The 19102-nt window shown below is 37.3% G+C and overlaps 1 protein-coding gene across 4 annotated transcripts in view; it reads left to right on the top strand.

The window, feature by feature from the left end:
- EPHA7 (EPH receptor A7) overlaps nt 1–19102 on the top strand; it is a 162355-nt gene that overhangs the window by 125809 nt on the left and 17444 nt on the right. For 3 of the 4 annotated variants that reach the window (XM_075046633.1, XM_075046635.1, XM_075046631.1), the window contains exons 8-14: nt 3950–4058; nt 4753–4808; nt 8749–8874; nt 13123–13308; nt 13872–13933; nt 15010–15219; nt 16278–16427. In XM_075046633.1, the coding sequence (XP_074902734.1) occupies nt 3950–4058; nt 4753–4808; nt 8749–8874; nt 13123–13308; nt 13872–13933; nt 15010–15219; nt 16278–16427 (899 nt within the window). The remainder of the gene's footprint in view (nt 1–3949; nt 4059–4752; nt 4809–8748; nt 8875–13122; nt 13309–13871; nt 13934–15009; nt 15220–16277; nt 16428–19102) is intronic. The other variant, XM_075046632.1, reaches the window with a different exon arrangement.

Here is a 19102-nt window from a genome sequence, read left to right as displayed (position 1 = left end):
TCATTAAAGAAAATTTTAAAAGCGGTATCTTTTCCATTATCTTGAGAGGACATTGTAGAATATAATTCCCATCAAGGATAAGCTTCCACAATTTTCCATATATGGTTTTCAGAAATAATTACAATGTTGGTAAAAAGATAGTAAATTCCATTAAATTCTTCTAGAATGGTTTTACACAAAAATATTTGTTTCTCATATTTTATTTGTAGTTCTATCAGAACTTGCAGGCTAATCAAATTAGTCTGTTGTTAACATTTTAAAGGAAGACCTTTACTGCATCATTTTTAGGAAATATACCTCAAGTGAAGTACTGTACAGGCAAGCAGTAAACCAGTGCTATGTTACAGTTTAGGGGCATTGGCTTCTCGTTATTCCAGTGGATTTTTGAATGCAGCTTTTAAATGTGTCAAAGTATTTTAAGAATATATATATAGTAAGAAAATATACACACACACATATATTTATGTATGTAAGAATATAGATAGTGACCATCACAGTCAGCTAGTCATGTTGCCTACCTGCATTTCTCCTCGCACTTCAACTGGTTGGCACCTTTTGGTTGGTGCTGTTGATTAAGTAGAGTTTTGTATTATGCTCCAGTTTATGAATTGTGATAGAAACTGCATGGCCACTTTTCAATATTTGAGGAACTACGTCCATTATATTAATATTATCTGATATGTAAAATATACATATTTTATACCTGTATTTGCACATATCATACATGTTGGGCATTGCATACATATTTATGTAAAAATTTCAAAATTATGAAGTCAAAATGCTTTATAAAGGCAGGATATTTCTATTCTATACTGTGTTTGCCATGGGTCAAAGTACTTTAATCATTATATTTTTTTGTTGAAATCATTGCTGGTTATTAGAGACAGAAGTCCCTCAGGGAGAAAATACAAATACATAAAATATCACTTAAGTGATAATTTTATCTTTTGATTCACTGAGGTATTTAAAAGTTATGTTACATGACTTTTAGCCAGTGATCTAAAGATGATCCTGTGCTTTTTGTAGCTAAAGGGGATTTTGCCACTTGTTACAGCTCTCACTGTTAAAGTAAAAGGACTCAGCACAACCTGGAATCAAGAAGACTTTGCTTTTTCCTTTTGCCATGAATCAGTTTAAATCAAGTGAGGCTGAAGTAATAAGCAGATGTAAAATTTATTCCTAATATCTCAAATAACAGTACTACAAATTTTTATAGAAGAAATAAAGAAGACTACTTAAGAAAGTAATATTTGGCCTACATGAATCCAGTTTATTTTTGAAGTTTTCATGGTGGACTTCATCAGGAATTCTTTTCTGGAGATCATACATTTCAGGTTGCTTGCATGAGAAAATGCTGCTGGAGGAGCAGCACAGCTTTTACAGCTGATCTGCCTTTTTAAATCCCCTGGAGTGTTCGGATATCCACCCCCTTCCCTACGACTATGTACTTAAAAGGTGGTTTTAACTCTTTTAAATTAAGCATTGCCTCATTCGTTTGGATATGCAACTACCGTAACGTCAGATTAGGTGTCAGCTGTAGCTGACTGTCGCAGCACCAGGTCCCCGTCTCGCACTCTGAGGGTGAGCACGGTTTAAGCAGAGGCCAGGGCAGGCTTCCCTGTCCTGCTGGGGGTTCCCTGCCATCTCCACTGTGGCAGCACCAGTGACAGGTAACCGTGCCGTGCACCCCCTGAAAGGATTATCTGCACCCCAAAATCATTCCTCTAAGGACACTCTAGCATCTTTATTTCTGCCCAACCGCAGTGATCATTCCAGTAGCTGGGCTCTGATTGACCCTTACACTAACAGACTGAGTTCATCACACAGAAGAGAGAAGCAGCACAGAGTACCTGAAAAGAGGCAGATGTCTTAGACTGCTGAATTCATACCAGACCATGCCTACAACCAGACCTTTATTTTTTCTTAAAGATGTAAAAATAAATCATACATTGCATCCCACCTATCTTACCAGTTGGCCAGTGTTCCATGTCCCCACCATTTTCCAGAGCCCAAATAACACCCTCAGTTTGCTTCCAGCATGTGCCAGTACCCAAGATCTGTGAGGCAGTTATGCAGAGCAACCCACTCACATATGTCAACCTCCATGCACTCAACTTGGCTGCTAGATTAGGTGACAGGCTGCGCTGGGTGTTTTTCCAAACTGTTAGATGGATGCAGCTCCGCACCCTGGCCATTGTGACAGGATGCTGCCTCTTCTTGACTTCCAAGTGAGGTTTGCACTCCAGTTCAAAGAGAGAAGGGAACAGTTTTAGGAAATGCTGTATTTATTTTACATGAATTTGACATTGTTTGGGATTGTCCGCTTTGATGGCCTGGTGATGTTACAGGAACTGAGTTGTATTACTTATGCCCCTACACTCTTGCACGAGATAGTCACCACTGATTTCCTAAAAGTTCCACAATTGGGATATATGCAGGCATGCAGTAGTGTCCTACTGACCTGGGTATCTCAGAAAGTTATAGTAACTCAAAGATAAGCATTTGTTCTTTTCAGTTAAAGACTGATATGAATAATGAGATCTTCCTCATCTGCATTAGGTAGAACATACAAAAATTACAAAGTTTCTTTAGGAAATAAAACTGAAGAGGAGGGATGGGGGGACTTCCCCCCAGTGCAGATTATTCTGTATCTGTGTAGTGTAACAAGGGGTTTATTATTTTGGGGGAGAAGCAGTTGGTACAGGTCAGTGTCAGAGACAAAATATATCACGTTGATTGGCTCACTTCTCCCAAGACAGAGCAAAGAAAAGACTGGTTTATTTGTTTCTGTGGGAACCTCTGAAGTCTGCAACAGGACCTTGATTCTGTGGAATTCATAAAATCCTCATGGAGACATTCCTGTTCAGTTACCACTACCAGCAGTTAACTATATTAACATACCATCTACAATTTAGTTAATCAGCTATCAGTTGGGTTTCCTTTTTTTTTTTTCTCTTTTATCTCTCTGCTGCTTCCAGATGACTCACACTTTCACAGTCCCTTGCTCAGCATCACTGCCTGATGTCTCGTCCTTTGTTCTTAGTCCCTTGGGCTAGATCCTCACTGTTACAAACCAGCATAGCTCCACAGAGTTCAGTAGAGCTGTGCTCATTTAATGCAACTGAGTACATGGCCACCCTCATTAGATGTCAGGCAAGCAATGTATTTAACAAACCTTGAGGTTTCTCACACTAAGTATTGACATCCTTAGTTTACGATAATGTGACATGCATACATTTGCATATATTAATAGCATTGGCATATCTGAATAAAAAGAACTATAATTTTAGCATGTAAATCTCTGAAGCATGGAAAATTCCGCTTTGTATATGTGGAAGTACCTTTTTGTTGCTAACAGAAACAAATCAGAAGTAATAATAGCAATTTACAATGATTAATAGCAGTAAAAGATAGAAACATGCTAACCAGGACATCTGTCTTAATAGATAGTGTTTCATCTCAAACATTCTTCTTATAGTTAAGACACTATTTCCTTGGGTATCATCAAAGTCGTATCAACCAGTTTTAGAGGGGAGGCTAGAAGCAGAGCTCTTCAGGGATTATTCTCCTACCGTCCGCCCTTACAGGGATATCCAGCTCTTCCCTTTTAGGAACGGGTCAACCACTGAGCAAAACCAGAAGGCAGTGCAGCAGTAGGATGGAGTGGAAGTGGCTGGTGCTGGTGCTGGCTTTTGGCTAATGGCTGCATCACTTTGGCCAAGTCAATTCCAGCATAGCTCCTTTTTATTCCCTGCAGACGATCGTTAACTCATCCAGCATTTGGATGAATTTCCAATGGAGGCCCTTATTTAGAGTAACTTTGTCAATGTAATGGTTTCAGGCAAAGGTAAACTAACAGTCTGCAACTCATGATGGTTGTCTTAATTTTTTGCAGTTCCTTTGTAGGGAATAATTTTAAACTAATCTCTTCTCTGTGCTCCGTCTGTAGCCACGGCTGTTTCCAGTGAACAGAATCCTGTTATTATCATAGCTGTGGTTGCTGTGGCAGGAACCATCATTTTGGTCTTCATGGTGTTTGGATTCATCATCGGGCGAAGGTATTGCACCTTGCATAGGCATAAGCACATCTGACCCTGCTCTTGTGAACTCTTGAGACATAGTCTAATCTGGGATAGTAATTTGCAAACCTGAAACAGAAGTCATTTTTAGTAAGGACAATTTTCATTTAAATCCTGTTATCAATTATACAGTTTGTCCTCTTACTTTGGCAAGACACACTTTAATCAAGATGTTCCTTTTTTCCTATGTAAATGTGCTGTAAAAGGAACCCCTAGCAGGTTCTTTAGCTGTACCCCTCAAAGTCCATCTTTCTGTTCAGTTTTCTCACGTGGAGAAGTCTGACACTTTATCTGATCAGCCTTTAAATGACTTTATATTCAAGAAAAAGAGGCACAGCAGTAAGTTTAAGAATAACCTCATGTAAAACAGTGTTCTACTTTGAAGTTCTTTAATCCTCTGTTTTATCCATAGAAGCTTTTCACCAGAACTAGAATTTTCTCTTTAGGACCTGTCCCAACTGGTATTTGATACAAAAGCCTTTTGATTGCAACTGTTCGTGATTTATTTAAAACTCTGCTGTCAAGAGAATTATAGCTGAAACTTTCAAAGGGCCTACACGAGTTAGGTGCTCAGCGCCTGAAAATCCCAGCCTGCAGAACTGATGTTGTCAGGACTTTAGATGTGAGGAAGTAAATCATAATTTACGAGTAAAACTGGTGTCTTTCTTTTCAGGCATTGCGGCTATAGTAAAGCTGATCAAGAAGGGGATGAAGAACTTTACTTTCACTGTAAGTGTTTTGCTTTTTTTTCCCCCTTCCAAAAATTCCCAACTGCAATAGTGTAGACAATACTAAAACAACACTCCATGAAAGACAAAGCCATAAGAAATTAAAAAATGCTGTGTAAATAGCAAGTAGGAAGTTAAACACTCTAAAAATGTGACCTACACAAAAGGAATGCAGATTAAAGTCAACATTGCTCACACAGATGGTTTTATTTCTATACATGTGTATGATATACTGTTGTTTTCATTCTGCTTTTTTTTTTCTTTTGGTTGCTTTGAATACATGTTTCACACCATCCTAATGATCCCTCTGAGGTGCAGTATTTGAGAGACTTTTGGCTAAGTGACTATATGATCTTTAACTCAGGCAAACTTCAGATTAAGAAAGTGTGGGTCACTGCATCACCCTAACAATGAAGCTGTTTTCTGTTGCTGTGAATATGGTAGCATCAATATTTACAAAACAATGTCCTTAAAAATAAAATATTTAATATGAAAAGAAAGGTCAGCTACTTCATTACTGTTCTGTGTTCTAGAATCACTTGCCTAGCGAAGAATAGCACCTAAAGCCTCACGTTAAAATCACAGCTACCATCTGAACTTACGCTAGAACACGGGGAAAATTAAATAAAATACATCTTTCTTGGGTTAATGACAACTGAAAATTTCAGAGGAGAGGAAGGCTTATGCAAGAATAGTTTCATTTTTATCAAAATATTGTTTAAAAATCTTTATTATATTAGCCCTTTCTCATTTCAGTTGTAATTTCATTTTGACATGAGAAAAAAAAATGTTTTCCTTTCTTTTAGAATCAGTCTTTAACTCAGGAAGTATGGTAAAACTAAGTTGCAAAATGATTTTGAGCATGCAAAATTGCAAAATCACATAATAGAATTAAACTGAATATAAGTTCTGACACAGAACAATGTCTGGGTTTCCAGTCTTCTCTCATACCTGATAACTCTCATATCAGTAGAACTTGCCATTTAGCCATGCTATGCTGTATGTAGCCTTTGTTGTCTACCAATAATTGCAGCTGTAGCTTAAATCCATCAGATTTTTTTTTTATGAAAGCAATATGGTTTATCTTATTTTACATATGTTAAAATCATGAGCTATTATGAAAATGTAATGTCACTTGGAGAATGAAGTAGCCACGAGTCACAACTTTGCAGCAGCTTCTCAATGTATGCCTCTTTAAATGGGTAGTTCTAGCCAAAGCTCCACTCAAAATCAGATCAAGGTTTCTATTTCACCTTTCTGCCCTGAAAAAATCAGACCAGCTGGAATTTGTTCATACTTCCTGAGTTTGGGTGTGTTGCTACCTAAATAATTTCATTTAAATGCAGTCAGTATTAAACTAAACTGTAACATCACTGCAGCTTTAGTCAATCAATTCATAATCTGCGCAAGAAAGGTAGGAAATAATAATAGGATAAGAATTATTTATCATGCACTTTGCAGTGCAGCTGATTTTAAAGAATTCATCAAAAATCTAATGTTACTTAAACGTTACTATTCTGGGAGTGATGGATTTGAAATTTGCCTCTCATAGATGCATTATAAGCTTTTCACGTCTTCAGAAGAGCTACTGCTTTCACTTTTAAAATCCCCATTATGTCCTTGAAGGAAAAGATCAACTATGTATTCTTGTATGTCAGTATATAAACAAAAGGAATATGCTAGCTAAATAATTCCTTTCTTCATCTCCATTATTTGTGACATTTTTTGTTTCAGTAAAAGTGTAAGCAAATTAATATGAAAGCTGCCACTTAATGATTAATAGCTGATCCAGAAATGGTGAGACTAAATAAGTGTTCACTTCCCTCATTTTACTCTCAAGAAATCTGGTTATCCAGCAAATCAGTCGGAACAGTCAGTATACACAGTCTTTTAAAAATCATAGCACGAAATAGAAGTCACTTTTTACCAAGCTAGTTTTTCATCATCTGTTGATTGAAGGTTTAGTGATTAAATGTGTTTGGTAACAGAAGGAGATGGAACCCAGTGCTGTGGTCACCAGCTTGGTCGCAGGGCTGTGAACACCAGTTTGGTGTCCTTTTGCTCCATAACATCTAGACAACCTTTTTCTGTGCTGAGGTACCAGACTGGATTTTCAAAAAAGTAATTTACAACAAACACTTACTTAACATAAAAACTTGCAAGTAACCATTTTTTAAAAGCAGGTTTTAAAGCACTTTATTTAATAGAGTATCATATATTTCGTTTCAGTCCCCCTCAACTCTCTGTGACCTCAAGTGCTACACTTGAAGATACAAGTACAATGGAGGAGTTTAGTTAAGCAATTCAGATTTATATTTGGTTTCCTCCTACCATTTTCATCTAACAATGTCTTCAAAGCCAGGCCAGCATTATTTCACATTGGTATGCCAGGATGGCCTTGGCCTGTCAAAATGTTTTATGACAGCTTGAATAAAGAACCATCAGAGGCCCACTTGAGATTCGCAAGGTTACCTCCACTCCGGGACCCTTATCACAAACACCAGAGGATGGCTCCTTCTCCATCTCCCTGCCTGAAAGCACTATTATAGGTCGTTAACCTATTGCTTTCTTCTCATTTTTTCTAGTCATTTTTGGTTTTAAGAAAGAAATATTTATCATTTTAAAAATCTGTAGCATTATCGATACAATTGGAAGAACATCTATTTAAATACATAATATGGTAGATAATAACATCTGGGCAACATTTCAAATAATTTCTCTGCATGTAAATTCATTAGATTACTCAAACAATTTCTCTAGCTTTTTCCTTGTTATGAGGGTCTGGGGGTTTTTTGGTCAGTAATAGCATCTAAAACATAAATACATGATTATTAAGCTATTTTTCAATATATTTTCAAATTTAAAATATTTTATATTCAATTAAAAGATTACAAAGCAACCATAAATTATTTATGTTTTGTATTGACTTTTGATCCTATTCTTGTATATCAGTGTATCAATTAGTAGAGGAACATTCTTACATTTTCATATTGAGTTTTAGTTCACTGATTTAATTAAAGTTCAGGACTGTAATCCTTGTGAGCCAAATTTATTTCATAAAAATAGCTTCGTTAATAGATTCCAAGGGGTGCTCTACTTTCACCAGAAGTTTCTACTTTCACCAGAGGGGTAAAAAATAATCTTCCTGAATCAGCATCAAACCAAGGGAAAAAACTATATGCTGGCCAGAGCACTATGCTGCCTGAGTTCTACTAAGTGCTATATACTGGAGAAAGAGAGAGCAAAAACCAAGTTGCTGCATATTATTCACTTAGGTCCTTGAGAAAGGGAATAATTGTGCCACAGAGCCCGCTTTCCCTTCCTATGCCTTCACAAGTTGGCTACAAGTGTTTCTCATGTTCATGTTCTACCGCAAGAAACGTACCTCAGGATATAAATTCTAAGTGCTGTGAATAGTTTAGCTTGGCTTTTGCCACAGTCTGTAAATAATATTATATTCAATAATTTAAGCAAATTGAAGTAGGTGGAGGAGCCTTTCAAATCCCACTAGAAGACAGAGATAACATAAAGAAATGCTGTTTACACAACCTGGGAAAAGAAGATAAGCTGTCCTTGCACAAAAAAGAAAGTTTAACCTCCTCTGCTGCTCTTACACCCCTTCCCCTGCTTTATTTTTGCTCCCACTCAACCCTTGCATTTTATTCCATTGAACGCTATTTAATATTTATTACTTCTTTCACTTCAAGGTGGAGATGCAAATGCTAATGTTAGTCATTTTTAGAGATGGGATTGTGTACTTGTGTCAACATGCTTGCAGATGATGCCTAAAACTAAGGTTGCCTCTCGGAGCGGCTCTGACTCAGGCAGTGTGGAAGCAGGTTTGCTCTTCCAAGGAGCACTCTGCATAATGAAATTCCTGGGCTGACTGCACAATAAGTGCCTTTGCTTCATCACAGTCATGCTTTCTTACATCATTACAGTTAAATTTCCAGGCACCAAAACCTACATTGACCCTGAAACCTACGAGGACCCAAATAGAGCTGTCCATCAATTCGCCAAGGAGCTAGATGCCTCTTGTATTAAAATTGAGCGTGTGATTGGTGCAGGTAAGGCTGCCGTGGCTTCCTGATTCAACTGTTCCATTTAGCTGGGATCGAAACTCATACATCATAATGACAGGCAAATAATTATACCTCAGGTATAGAAGAACTTTTTGCATTTGCTGGAGTGGTTAAGAGCAACGAAGCTGCACTCGCTTCTAAAATGTAAAAACAAATGGGGGGGGAAACAACAAAAAACAAATAAATAAGTAAATGAAGAGTCTTGCTTGACATTGAAAGCTTGTGGGTTTCTAATTCTGTATCTGCTGTTAAAAATGTAATTGGGGGAAGGGGGGCAGTTTTGCTGCCTATTATTTACTGTCAGAGTAAAGGTGTTAGGCACGAGTGCAAATTCTGCTCGCTTTCCTTTTGCAAGAGGGCTTCTTGACCTCTGAATTTTTGTTCTTGTGAGTAAGGAAAACTGGCTGCAGCACAAAATCTTAAATAGAGACTAGGAAGGTCTCATTTCTGTATAACAAAATCTTCCCCAAGGCTGTTTTTTGTTCTACCATTTTTCTTTTTGATATTTTATGAATACAAAAAGTTATTGTTTAACTTCTCATGACTGATTGTAATTGCACCAGCATTACATTGCTTTTCTTCCTCTTGAACTGTCTACCACCTACTTAAGCCATGGTGTTCATGCTCTAAAAAGGCAGTTTCATTTGTTTGCATTAATAAGATACGTGACATTTTTATTGCACTACTCCATGTAGTGAAATTAAGTTTCCACGGGTAAGAAAAATATCAAATACTTTGGATTCCTGGAGGAAATGTTCTTTTGCTTTCCTGTTGTTTCATAAAAGTATTAGCAGAATACTTTTAAAATCACCCTGTAGTTTGGCATGCACTGTAAATTACATACTGTGGTATTATTTAAAAAGAGAAGAAGAAATATCTCTAAAATAAGCTGGTCTACCAGTAAAAAATTCTTTACGCTTTGAATTCACAATGCCTCTTTAAAGTAACCTCACTCATGTTGAATCATGTCTTAATCAAGGAGTAGTACCGTTGAAATTAACAGCACTACTTGAGCAAATTATTCCTTCAGATGAGTAAGAGCATAAGAATCCAGCCCTTGCTAACTAGTAATTTTTGTGATGCTAGACTGGCAGCATGTCTTCTAATAAATACACAATATACAAGATTTAAATTCAAGATTAGCATAGAAAAATTACTGAGCTTTATCTTTTGCTTTAAGTTAAAAACCAGCATAGCAACAGTTCAGAGCACAAAGATATATTCAGTCAGACTTTGACGATGCCTTCTGAGCAAAATGCTGAAAATGCTTCAGTTGCAAATACAGCTTAAAACATATTTTCACTGTTATGACAGAGTAATTCCAGAATGTTAATTTTGTTGACTGCAGATGAATTTATTCTTGATTTTAATGAGTATAACTGATAGCAAAAAACCTAACGTGTGTCGGTAGTCATTCAGAAGAAAGTTAATTAGAAGCGCTATGGTGAAAGCATATTGTGTATGGGGTTTAGCTATGGCTTTGACCTGTTGATGTAGATAGCAAATAGGAGTGAAATGAAATGCAGTCCAGGAACAACAGAATGTTAAAGACCCAAAGAAGCAGCTGAAACTCATACATCAAAGAAGAATATAGAATTTCTACTAGGGACAGCACCAGAAAAGCCACTTAGCAGTCTCAATATGCATCAGCAATGCTGGCCACATCAGCTATTGAGTGGTGCCATGTCTCTCTCAGACAAACAGGGTGCAAGTATGCTTGTGCTCAATTTGCATGAGGGATATGTGCTTTCCTTGCCAACATTTTCATTACCATCCCGCTGCGGCCACCTGTCAGATACAGAAAATGGTGTCCACTATGTTGAGTCCTTGTTCATACCACACATGCTTTGTTTTAGCTTCTTCCTTGTTGACATGCTGAGCTAGTGGCTGTGCGGCTGTGCAGTATTCCCACTCTTGTTGTCACATTTTCTGGATCATTTTGGGGCATCTTTTCAGCTGAATATACTATTTTCTGGGGAATAAAAGTAGTTTGTTGGCTAGCATCCTGGCCTGAAACGCATAACATACAAGTTCAAGTTTCTGGTTTGCCTGAGAGTGAGTGATCTGCTTTTGGAAATCAATCAAAATCAGATTACAGAGAGCTGGAAAGGAGTTAAGCCTTAGTGTCTCCCGTGCCAAGTATCCTAATTACCTGGCTCTGAAGTATCACACACACACACACACACACTGATACTCGCGTCTTGTTTTCGGCGTGGAACAAAAGCAATTTTGGAAGGTACTGCTAGAGAAAATTGTTATCCTTTTGGAAGTTCTTGTGGCTAGGAGCTGTGAGTGAGGTGAGCGGTGAATTCAATAATAGTTATCCATATTGCTGATGAATTGCAGGAGGGAGGCTAAGGCACCAAGCTAAGGGCATGAGCAGCTAGTTGGTATGTCTGTAACAGCTGTGCCTCACGGTACTCATAGCTATGACATGGATATTCAGACCGTGACTCCAGTGCCCAAGGACGGCTGGGGCTCATGCCTCACCGGTGCAGGCAGGAACACTGGTACTCTGGCCGGTTAGCTCGGGTACAGCACGGTGTTAGCGGAGGTGTATGGAGTTGATTGGAGCTGACCTTAATTCAGCTCGCGTAGAACGGGAGGGAGAGGAATTCGATTCTGTATGCAGCCATCTCCTATAAGATTTGTAAAACGAGCTGTGCTGAGTGGAGATTTGCCCAAACAAGTTGGTTGGAAATATTAAGGTCTGGTCAAAGCTCTACCCTTCTGGCTGGAGAACTGTGAAGCTGAGGCCCAGGTACTGGGTTTTTTTCCTTCTGAAAGCTCTGCTGTTGGGAGTGACAGGAGAACAGTAGTGTTGGAACAGTGACAGTGTCCTAAACAAGATTTCTCAGAACTCATCCATTAGGACAATTTAACATCTACCTCTTCAGGCATTCCACCCCATTTTCAAGCATACTTCTCTCCACTGCCAGCCAGACACCTTGCCAGTGTGTATGTGCACTTAAGTCCTGATCCCACCAGGTTTCTCAGGACCTCGGTCTATATCCCAAAGGGTTTCTCTAATCAAACTCTCTGTGTTAGTCTTTCCTAATGCAGTAATTTTTTTCATCACTCACCCTAAAACATGTCTTGGATGTAGGTGTGTCTGCATACTTGTGCATACTCAATAGTTTAATGTTAAGGCACTCCGCAGGTATGCAGGAGATAAATTTCAGGCTTGATTTGATTTGGAGGAGGGACTTGGATCTGTATCTCCCGTACCCCACATAAATTTGCAAAGTACCAGATTATTAAATATTTTTGCAATGAATCTTTCTCTTTTTAAAGAGATGTTCCCCCTTATGTTGCTACCCTTTTCTCCTGTATATCCCAAGAGATTTTTCCTCCTGGCTATGGAATAAGGGATCTCTCTTTCTCTCTCTGCTGACACAGCTGTGATGAAAGGGACAATCCTTAAATCTTTCACAATCTCAATAATAGTGAGGTAGATGTATTGCCATTCAGCTTCACATCTCGCATGCTTCCATGCTATTTCCTGTCCAATGGAGTCCAATTACGCCTCTCCCAAATTATGGTTGTTGAGGCTTTTTTTTTTTTTTTTTTGTATTCTTGCTGGCTGTTTGGCCATTTTTTTCACATGCTTCTTCAAATTCCAATTGTCTGTCAGTTTAGAACCTTTTACAAACTTCCAGCATTTGCTTGTGTTTGTTTAATGTAACAAAATTATTATAAGTCACACCTTTCATTTCATAATCTGCAAAGTAAATTATCCTGCTTGAAGGTAATAATGTAGTGCTTCATTTAACACCATAACGATGTTGAATTAAAAGCAGCTCTGAAAGAGCTGCCTTTTGAAAGAAAAAAAACCATTGGATCTAAACATAGCAAGGAAACCATGTAGAACAGAATGACATTTTCACTTAGAAATGGTATTACTATTTCTGTAATAGTATTTTCTTATGAAAGCCACTTCATTTTTATTTCCTGTTTTTGAAAAAATGCAACAAATTACTAACAAGTCTTTTAAAAGACTCAAATAACAGTCCTGTAGATTGGCTTAATGTGAAGTGTTTACTCTGTAAGGTACTTAGTCAGCACATCATTTAAAGCACATGCCTGTCTTTGTGTTCCCAAGTAATCCATTTCAAATATAAACATTCACATGTTAAATTTAAATGCACACTTAGGCGTCTAGTCGAATCAAGGCCTAAAAAGAATATTGATATTATAGTCGGAGTAATTCAGCATTGATCTACTTCATTTTAGGAGAGTTTGGTGAAGTGTGCAGTGGGCGTCTAAAGCTTCCTGGCAAGAGAGATGTTGCAGTAGCCATAAAAACCCTGAAAGTTGGCTACACTGAAAAGCAAAGGAGAGATTTCCTGTGTGAAGCAAGCATCATGGGACAGTTTGACCACCCCAACGTTGTTCACTTAGAAGGGGTCGTTACCAGAGGTAAGCAGTGGCTCGATCTGTCAGTCAAATAACAACATAATGGCAGAAATTACTTTAGCTTTTTCATGGTCAAAGATTCAAATTATAAACAGGCTGCACACTCCTAATGGATTTTCTCCTGATGTGTAACTAACTAAAACAATACTTACTTTATGCTACAACCTGAGGAAAAAAATTAAGATGCATGCATGATTAAAAGATGAAGTACTTTGAAATATATTATTTTTCTAGTTTCATTTAGCCTCAAAGACCATGCAGAGAGATAAGGTTTCTTATGTCCTTTCATATTATCTGAAGTGTCATTATTCCGGAGTCCTGTTCACACAGCAGGAGTTAGGAGAACACACTGACATTTTGATTTGTATGGTTTAATTTTGTGAATCATGACCACGTTCCATGCAGACATTTAAGAACTTATTAGAACTCAGTAACAGTGCTGGAGGCCTCAGAAATGTTCGTTGTCTCAATGATTCAGTCCTTCAAAGGAATAACATGTGTTTTATCGAAAAAAGGCACTCCATTTGTGTAACAGATTCTCAAACAAAACCTGTCTTTTCTTTCAGGGAAACCAGTCATGATTGTAATAGAATACATGGAGAATGGGGCCTTAGATGCATTTCTTAGGGTGAGTACCGAAATGAAAACATATATTAACATATTTTAAGTCACATATATAATAAATTATATATCGTCACTTTTAGAAATATGGTTTTATATACGTGCATATATATACATATACATGCATGATATTCATATAATTAAATTATTATAATTATTCCTATAATTCTTCATATATAATGAATGTATAATTATTCATTCATTCACTGTAATTATTCATATAATCTGGTTTTCAGACTGAAATGGAGCTTGACAAATACTAGCAGTTCTCTACGTTATTTCAACAAAACCAGATCAGAAATGAGAGGATCAGACAGGATCACATGGGAACATTCTAGGAATTTGAGTGATTTAATGTGGCATAGACATGGTGGATTTTATTATTGCCACCAGATGAAGTTAACACCACTGATACCTGAAGCCAATCTTCTGCCTTTTGGGAGCAGAATTTTATTGTGTCAGCATGGTGGAAATCAGCGTACAAGAATCCCTAAATGCACTATGGTTGTGTTTAAGAGAAGAACAAAGGAAAAAGAAATGCAAGTCCACAACAATTTAGCATTTTTTGAGTGTGTGTTCTGAACTGGCCAGTTCTGATCCTTACCAGGTGTACAAGACAGCGTGAGATGATGTATAAACACTCCATAGAGAACAGAAAGATTTTGTTTGATAAACTCCAAGCTATGAATAAAATTACCAGTAGCTAGGCTTCCAAAAGGAGATAGTTTTTATTTTCTTGATACAAATAATTATGCTGAGAGATGAAGAGCATAAAGGCAAACTATAAAGCGCTGTGCATCAGGTAATGTCTCTTAGAAAAGACTTTCCCTGACTTAGGCAGAAATTTATAGTGATTAGCGAGTTTTGTTAACTTCTAGTACATTAACTTCTCACACATTTCTTAACTGGATGTACTACTTTATCTCTGAAGAAAATAAAACTTGTGTTTGAAGTGAGTGTCTTTGCCCCAGGTTGAATTGCCACAGAAGTAGTAAATAAGTAGAAAGCTAAAGTTGTAAAACTAATTCTTATTTCTCTTCTCAGCTATACTAACAAGAATTGCTGCTCCTTTCTTCCCTCCAGAAACATGATGGGCAATTTACAGTCATTCAGCTAGTGGGAATGTTGAGAGGAATTGCTGCTGGAATGAGATATTTGGCCGATATGGGATATGTACACAGGGATCTTGCAGCACGCAATATTCTTGTCAACAGCAACCTTGTTTGTAAAGTGTCAGACTTTGGCCTTTCCAGAGTTATAGAAGATGATCCAGAGGCCGTCTACACTACTACCGTAAGAGAAATCAATGGGTTTTAGTAGTTTTGAGATACGGTTATTAAGAAGAAGCACATCTTCTAGAGAGTATAGATAAAAGAAATACGTTAATTGCTTGAGAAATGTTAACCAGTCAAAATGAAAAGAGTCTCTGCAGAAATCTGGCTCTAATAAGGGATTGATATTTTTGTAAGAACATACATTTTTATTTGTTAAAGTTCTAAAAATTTTGCACAGTATCTTCATTATTCCCTTCCTCATGATTTTCTGTTTGAACAAATATGGAAGTTTTACCCATAAAAATTTTAATCATTTCATTTACTATGAGTCAATTAAAATATTTGTAGGCTATTACTATTTTTCAGACTAGATTTTATCTCGCCAAAAAGTTGACTAGCTTGAGGCTAGACTGTGACAAAGCTCAACTCCTGTATTTTCCCTTGCTTTTGGGTGGGACGCTTTTCTTAAATAAGCATTCATTGGGCACACTATGCTCTTTATTCTTTTGTTGAGCCAGCTCCACTTTCCCACCCGTGGGGCCTCACTGTACCTATTTTCTCATGCTGAGGGAAGGAGGGGCCCCTGGAATCTGCTCCGACAGGCGCAGGGATCTGGGAAACTGCACCGGCGTTTGCGGCCGACACTTCTCCCGCTGGGCTCTAAGTGGGATCCTGGTTTAAAAATGTCAGACCGAGATTTCAGAGGAGCCGTATGACAAGTCAAGGGGATTTGTATGCACAGGATGAGATTCCCCTCACCTAGCTTCAGCCAGCCAGGAGTCAAATGACTAGTGTAAAGCAGACATCTAAGCAGCCCCTTAAAATGAATGGCGCGATAAGCACTTCCAGAGACATGCATCCCCCTTAGCTTACACAGGTATCTAAGTTTCTATGGTCCAGGTATTTTAAGAGCCTAAACTTCCTTAGACTCCTTTGAAAATTCTTCAATCGGTCAACTATAGTAGATGATATAAGTGCTGCTTTTGATGTTGATGGAAATAAATGCCCTCTATGGAAGATGATACGGAAATTCTGTGGAGGAAAAAGAAAACTTTCTTCTTTTCTTCTTTTTCATAGGGTGGAAAAATTCCAGTGAGATGGACAGCTCCAGAGGCCATCCAGTACCGCAAATTTACATCAGCCAGCGATGTGTGGAGTTATGGAATAGTTATGTGGGAAGTAATGTCTTATGGAGAACGGCCTTACTGGGACATGTCAAATCAAGATGTAGGTTATACTTTGTCTGTTTGTGAGCGTGTATGTGCGTATGTGTTTGTAAGAAAAACAAAAATTACATATTGTAAACACATACATATGTGTTTCACTATACATGCATAAAGTGTTGGCTTAGAAATAACATTTATCAAAATACTGTAGGTTTCTCACAAAATGAAAAAGTTACAGAGCTTTCACTTTTTACCTAAATCTCTAAATTGTTCTTCTGCCATGTGGATGTTGTAGGTTTCTGTCCTGAGTATCAAGTAAAATTGGAACATCAGAAATAGTAATATGTGCTCTTTATTACACTTAAGCATCGAAGGAATTAATTTTTTTCCAATAAAAAATAATTCTGAGGTTTCTGACCTCAGAGCAATGACTAATCAGTTGAAAAAACTTGTTAGAAATCTGAGTGGCAGTTAATGACCCACTTTGGCTTTTTCAAGTTAATTATGCTGATTTAACAATACCCTTGTTTGCATAAAATATGACCCAGAGCAACAGGTCAGCAGTAATAGAACAGATGGGTGTTAATCTTGATTTCTGACAAGACTATATATTAATATAGAAAGTACACAGGAAAAAGCCATACAGGTGAGAAAGATGTCAGAAAGAGTCTCATTTAAAGTTCTTCAGGTCAGGGGCTTGAGTGTTTTTTTTTCATTATTATTTTATTTTTTGATTGAATGATCGACATCAAAGTTGAAAAAAAAAGATAAAAGTGTAAATGATGAGTCAGTTTGGCACAGTGCAAAGTTGTTAATATTTGACAGGTCTCAGTGTCAAAGATTTCATGGACTGTCAAAATATGGGCAAACAAGTCCTTGGGGCAGAGAAAGAGAAATATTTACATTCCCTAGACACCCAGTAGAGTTTCATTTCTTTTGACACCTTCCTTCTGTACTAGATTCAAACATAAAAGAAGTCTGACAGGAATATAAGATGCCTCAAAGGCAAAGCTTACCTATCCTTCAGGGAACAATAAGGAAAAACTTTTAAATAGGGGAGAAATTTTGGTATCTTCATGCTTTTTGTAGGATTTTTGAAAAGCATTCCCTCTACTGAAAACTTCAGGTAAAGTGCATGAATGAACCTTTTTCATAAAACAGCTAATTACCACTTCTTGCAGTTTCATCTCTTTTTTAGGATCTTACATAATAATCTTCAATAGCACATAGTTAAAAGATGCATCAATTGCTTGGCAAAATAATTTCAAACGTTCTTGTATGCTGTCATCTTCAAGCATGTCCTCCCGAAACATATACACATCCCACCAATCCCATAGATAAATCTATGATGCAAAAATTTAGAATCATCTTATGATTAGTTATTTATTCTCCTTCACAGTTACCAATGGGATTATTTAACTGGAATAAAAAATTGGTAAATGTGTCTCTTCTAATTTTGCATATACACTCAGGCAGTTTATATATCTTAAGTGTGTCATTTTGCCTAAAAGTGGATGTGGGTGTAGTCAGATGGCATTTCTTTAATTCTGGAGTCCCCCCAACATCTCTGAGCAGTGGGCTCCCCTCAGCTTAATCCTTGCTGGTAAGAGTAGCCCTGAAACCACTGCACTTGACCCTATTCCCCTATTAGACTGCTGGTGTTTGCTAGTTCTTGCTCTCATTCCATTACTGACCATAGCGCAGTTTTGTTCTTCAGAAAAGGGCAAGAGCTTAGACTTACATATCTTTTCTTTGCTGTACTCCTGGATGTATTACCATTATTATGATTATTAATCTGTATTATTATTACTATATACCCAGAAGCAGAGTGGTAACGTCATGTTGTCCAGTTACCCTTATTTAATACTTCTTTGTTGGCAGCCAGTATATACAGTGAACAGACCTGGCCCTCTTCTAATCTAGTTTACATCTTCAGCCTGATTATGATAAAAGCATACTTGACTTTTAGCAGTATTCCCTTTTTCTCTTTCTGCAGCAAAAGCAGAATTTGAAAAACAAATTGTGGAAAGTGTAAATAATATAAATCAATTCTATTACTAGGAACTCCAGCTGTGTTCTCTTTGTAGCTTTGCTTATTTAAAAAAAAAATAAAAATCCTGCATCTATTTCATTATCTCTGAGTACTGATTTTTGGAACCCCACCTTTCTTAGCAGAGTAGATACTTGTAGTACCCGTCAAAGTGCCCAAGTTTTGTATAAAGTTCTTTTTTTTTTTCGTTTTATAAAAAGAAACTTTACTTATCAATAGTTTAGAATGTTATTTTCAGTGTTTTGGATATTCCCAGCAATTTCATCCATCTCTAGCTTACTTATTATTTTATATTTCCCACTTTCATCCTTCTTGCTCAGAATACACATCAAAGAAGCTGATTCTGCAGTATCCTCAAAGCCTTTTAAAAATAATGTCATCATCTTGATTCACACCTCTCTTCAGGTTTCTCTGCGGGTCATAGTGAACGTGGAAGAGTCCTGTTCATGAACCTTTCATTCATGTTTTCACTATTCCTTACACTCTTGGATATAGGTTTATCTAGATGGTTTGCCAGTTCTAAGGGTCTTAGAAGTTTTGGTGGTTGTGTTGCTGTTGCTGTTACCTACTTTTTCATTCCTCATTAGTTGTCTCTGTGTTCTGACCTCTTAAGCAACTGCTTCATTTGTAGTAAATCATATGTAGTATGCACAACGGGTTTAATACCTTTCACCTTTTAGAAGGTC

The sequence above is a fragment of the Buteo buteo genome, chromosome 15 (assembly GCF_964188355.1).
Source record: "Buteo buteo chromosome 15, bButBut1.hap1.1, whole genome shotgun sequence".
Classification (NCBI taxonomy): Eukaryota; Metazoa; Chordata; class Aves; order Accipitriformes; family Accipitridae; genus Buteo; species Buteo buteo.
This window is presented reverse-complemented; position numbering and strand designations above follow the sequence as displayed.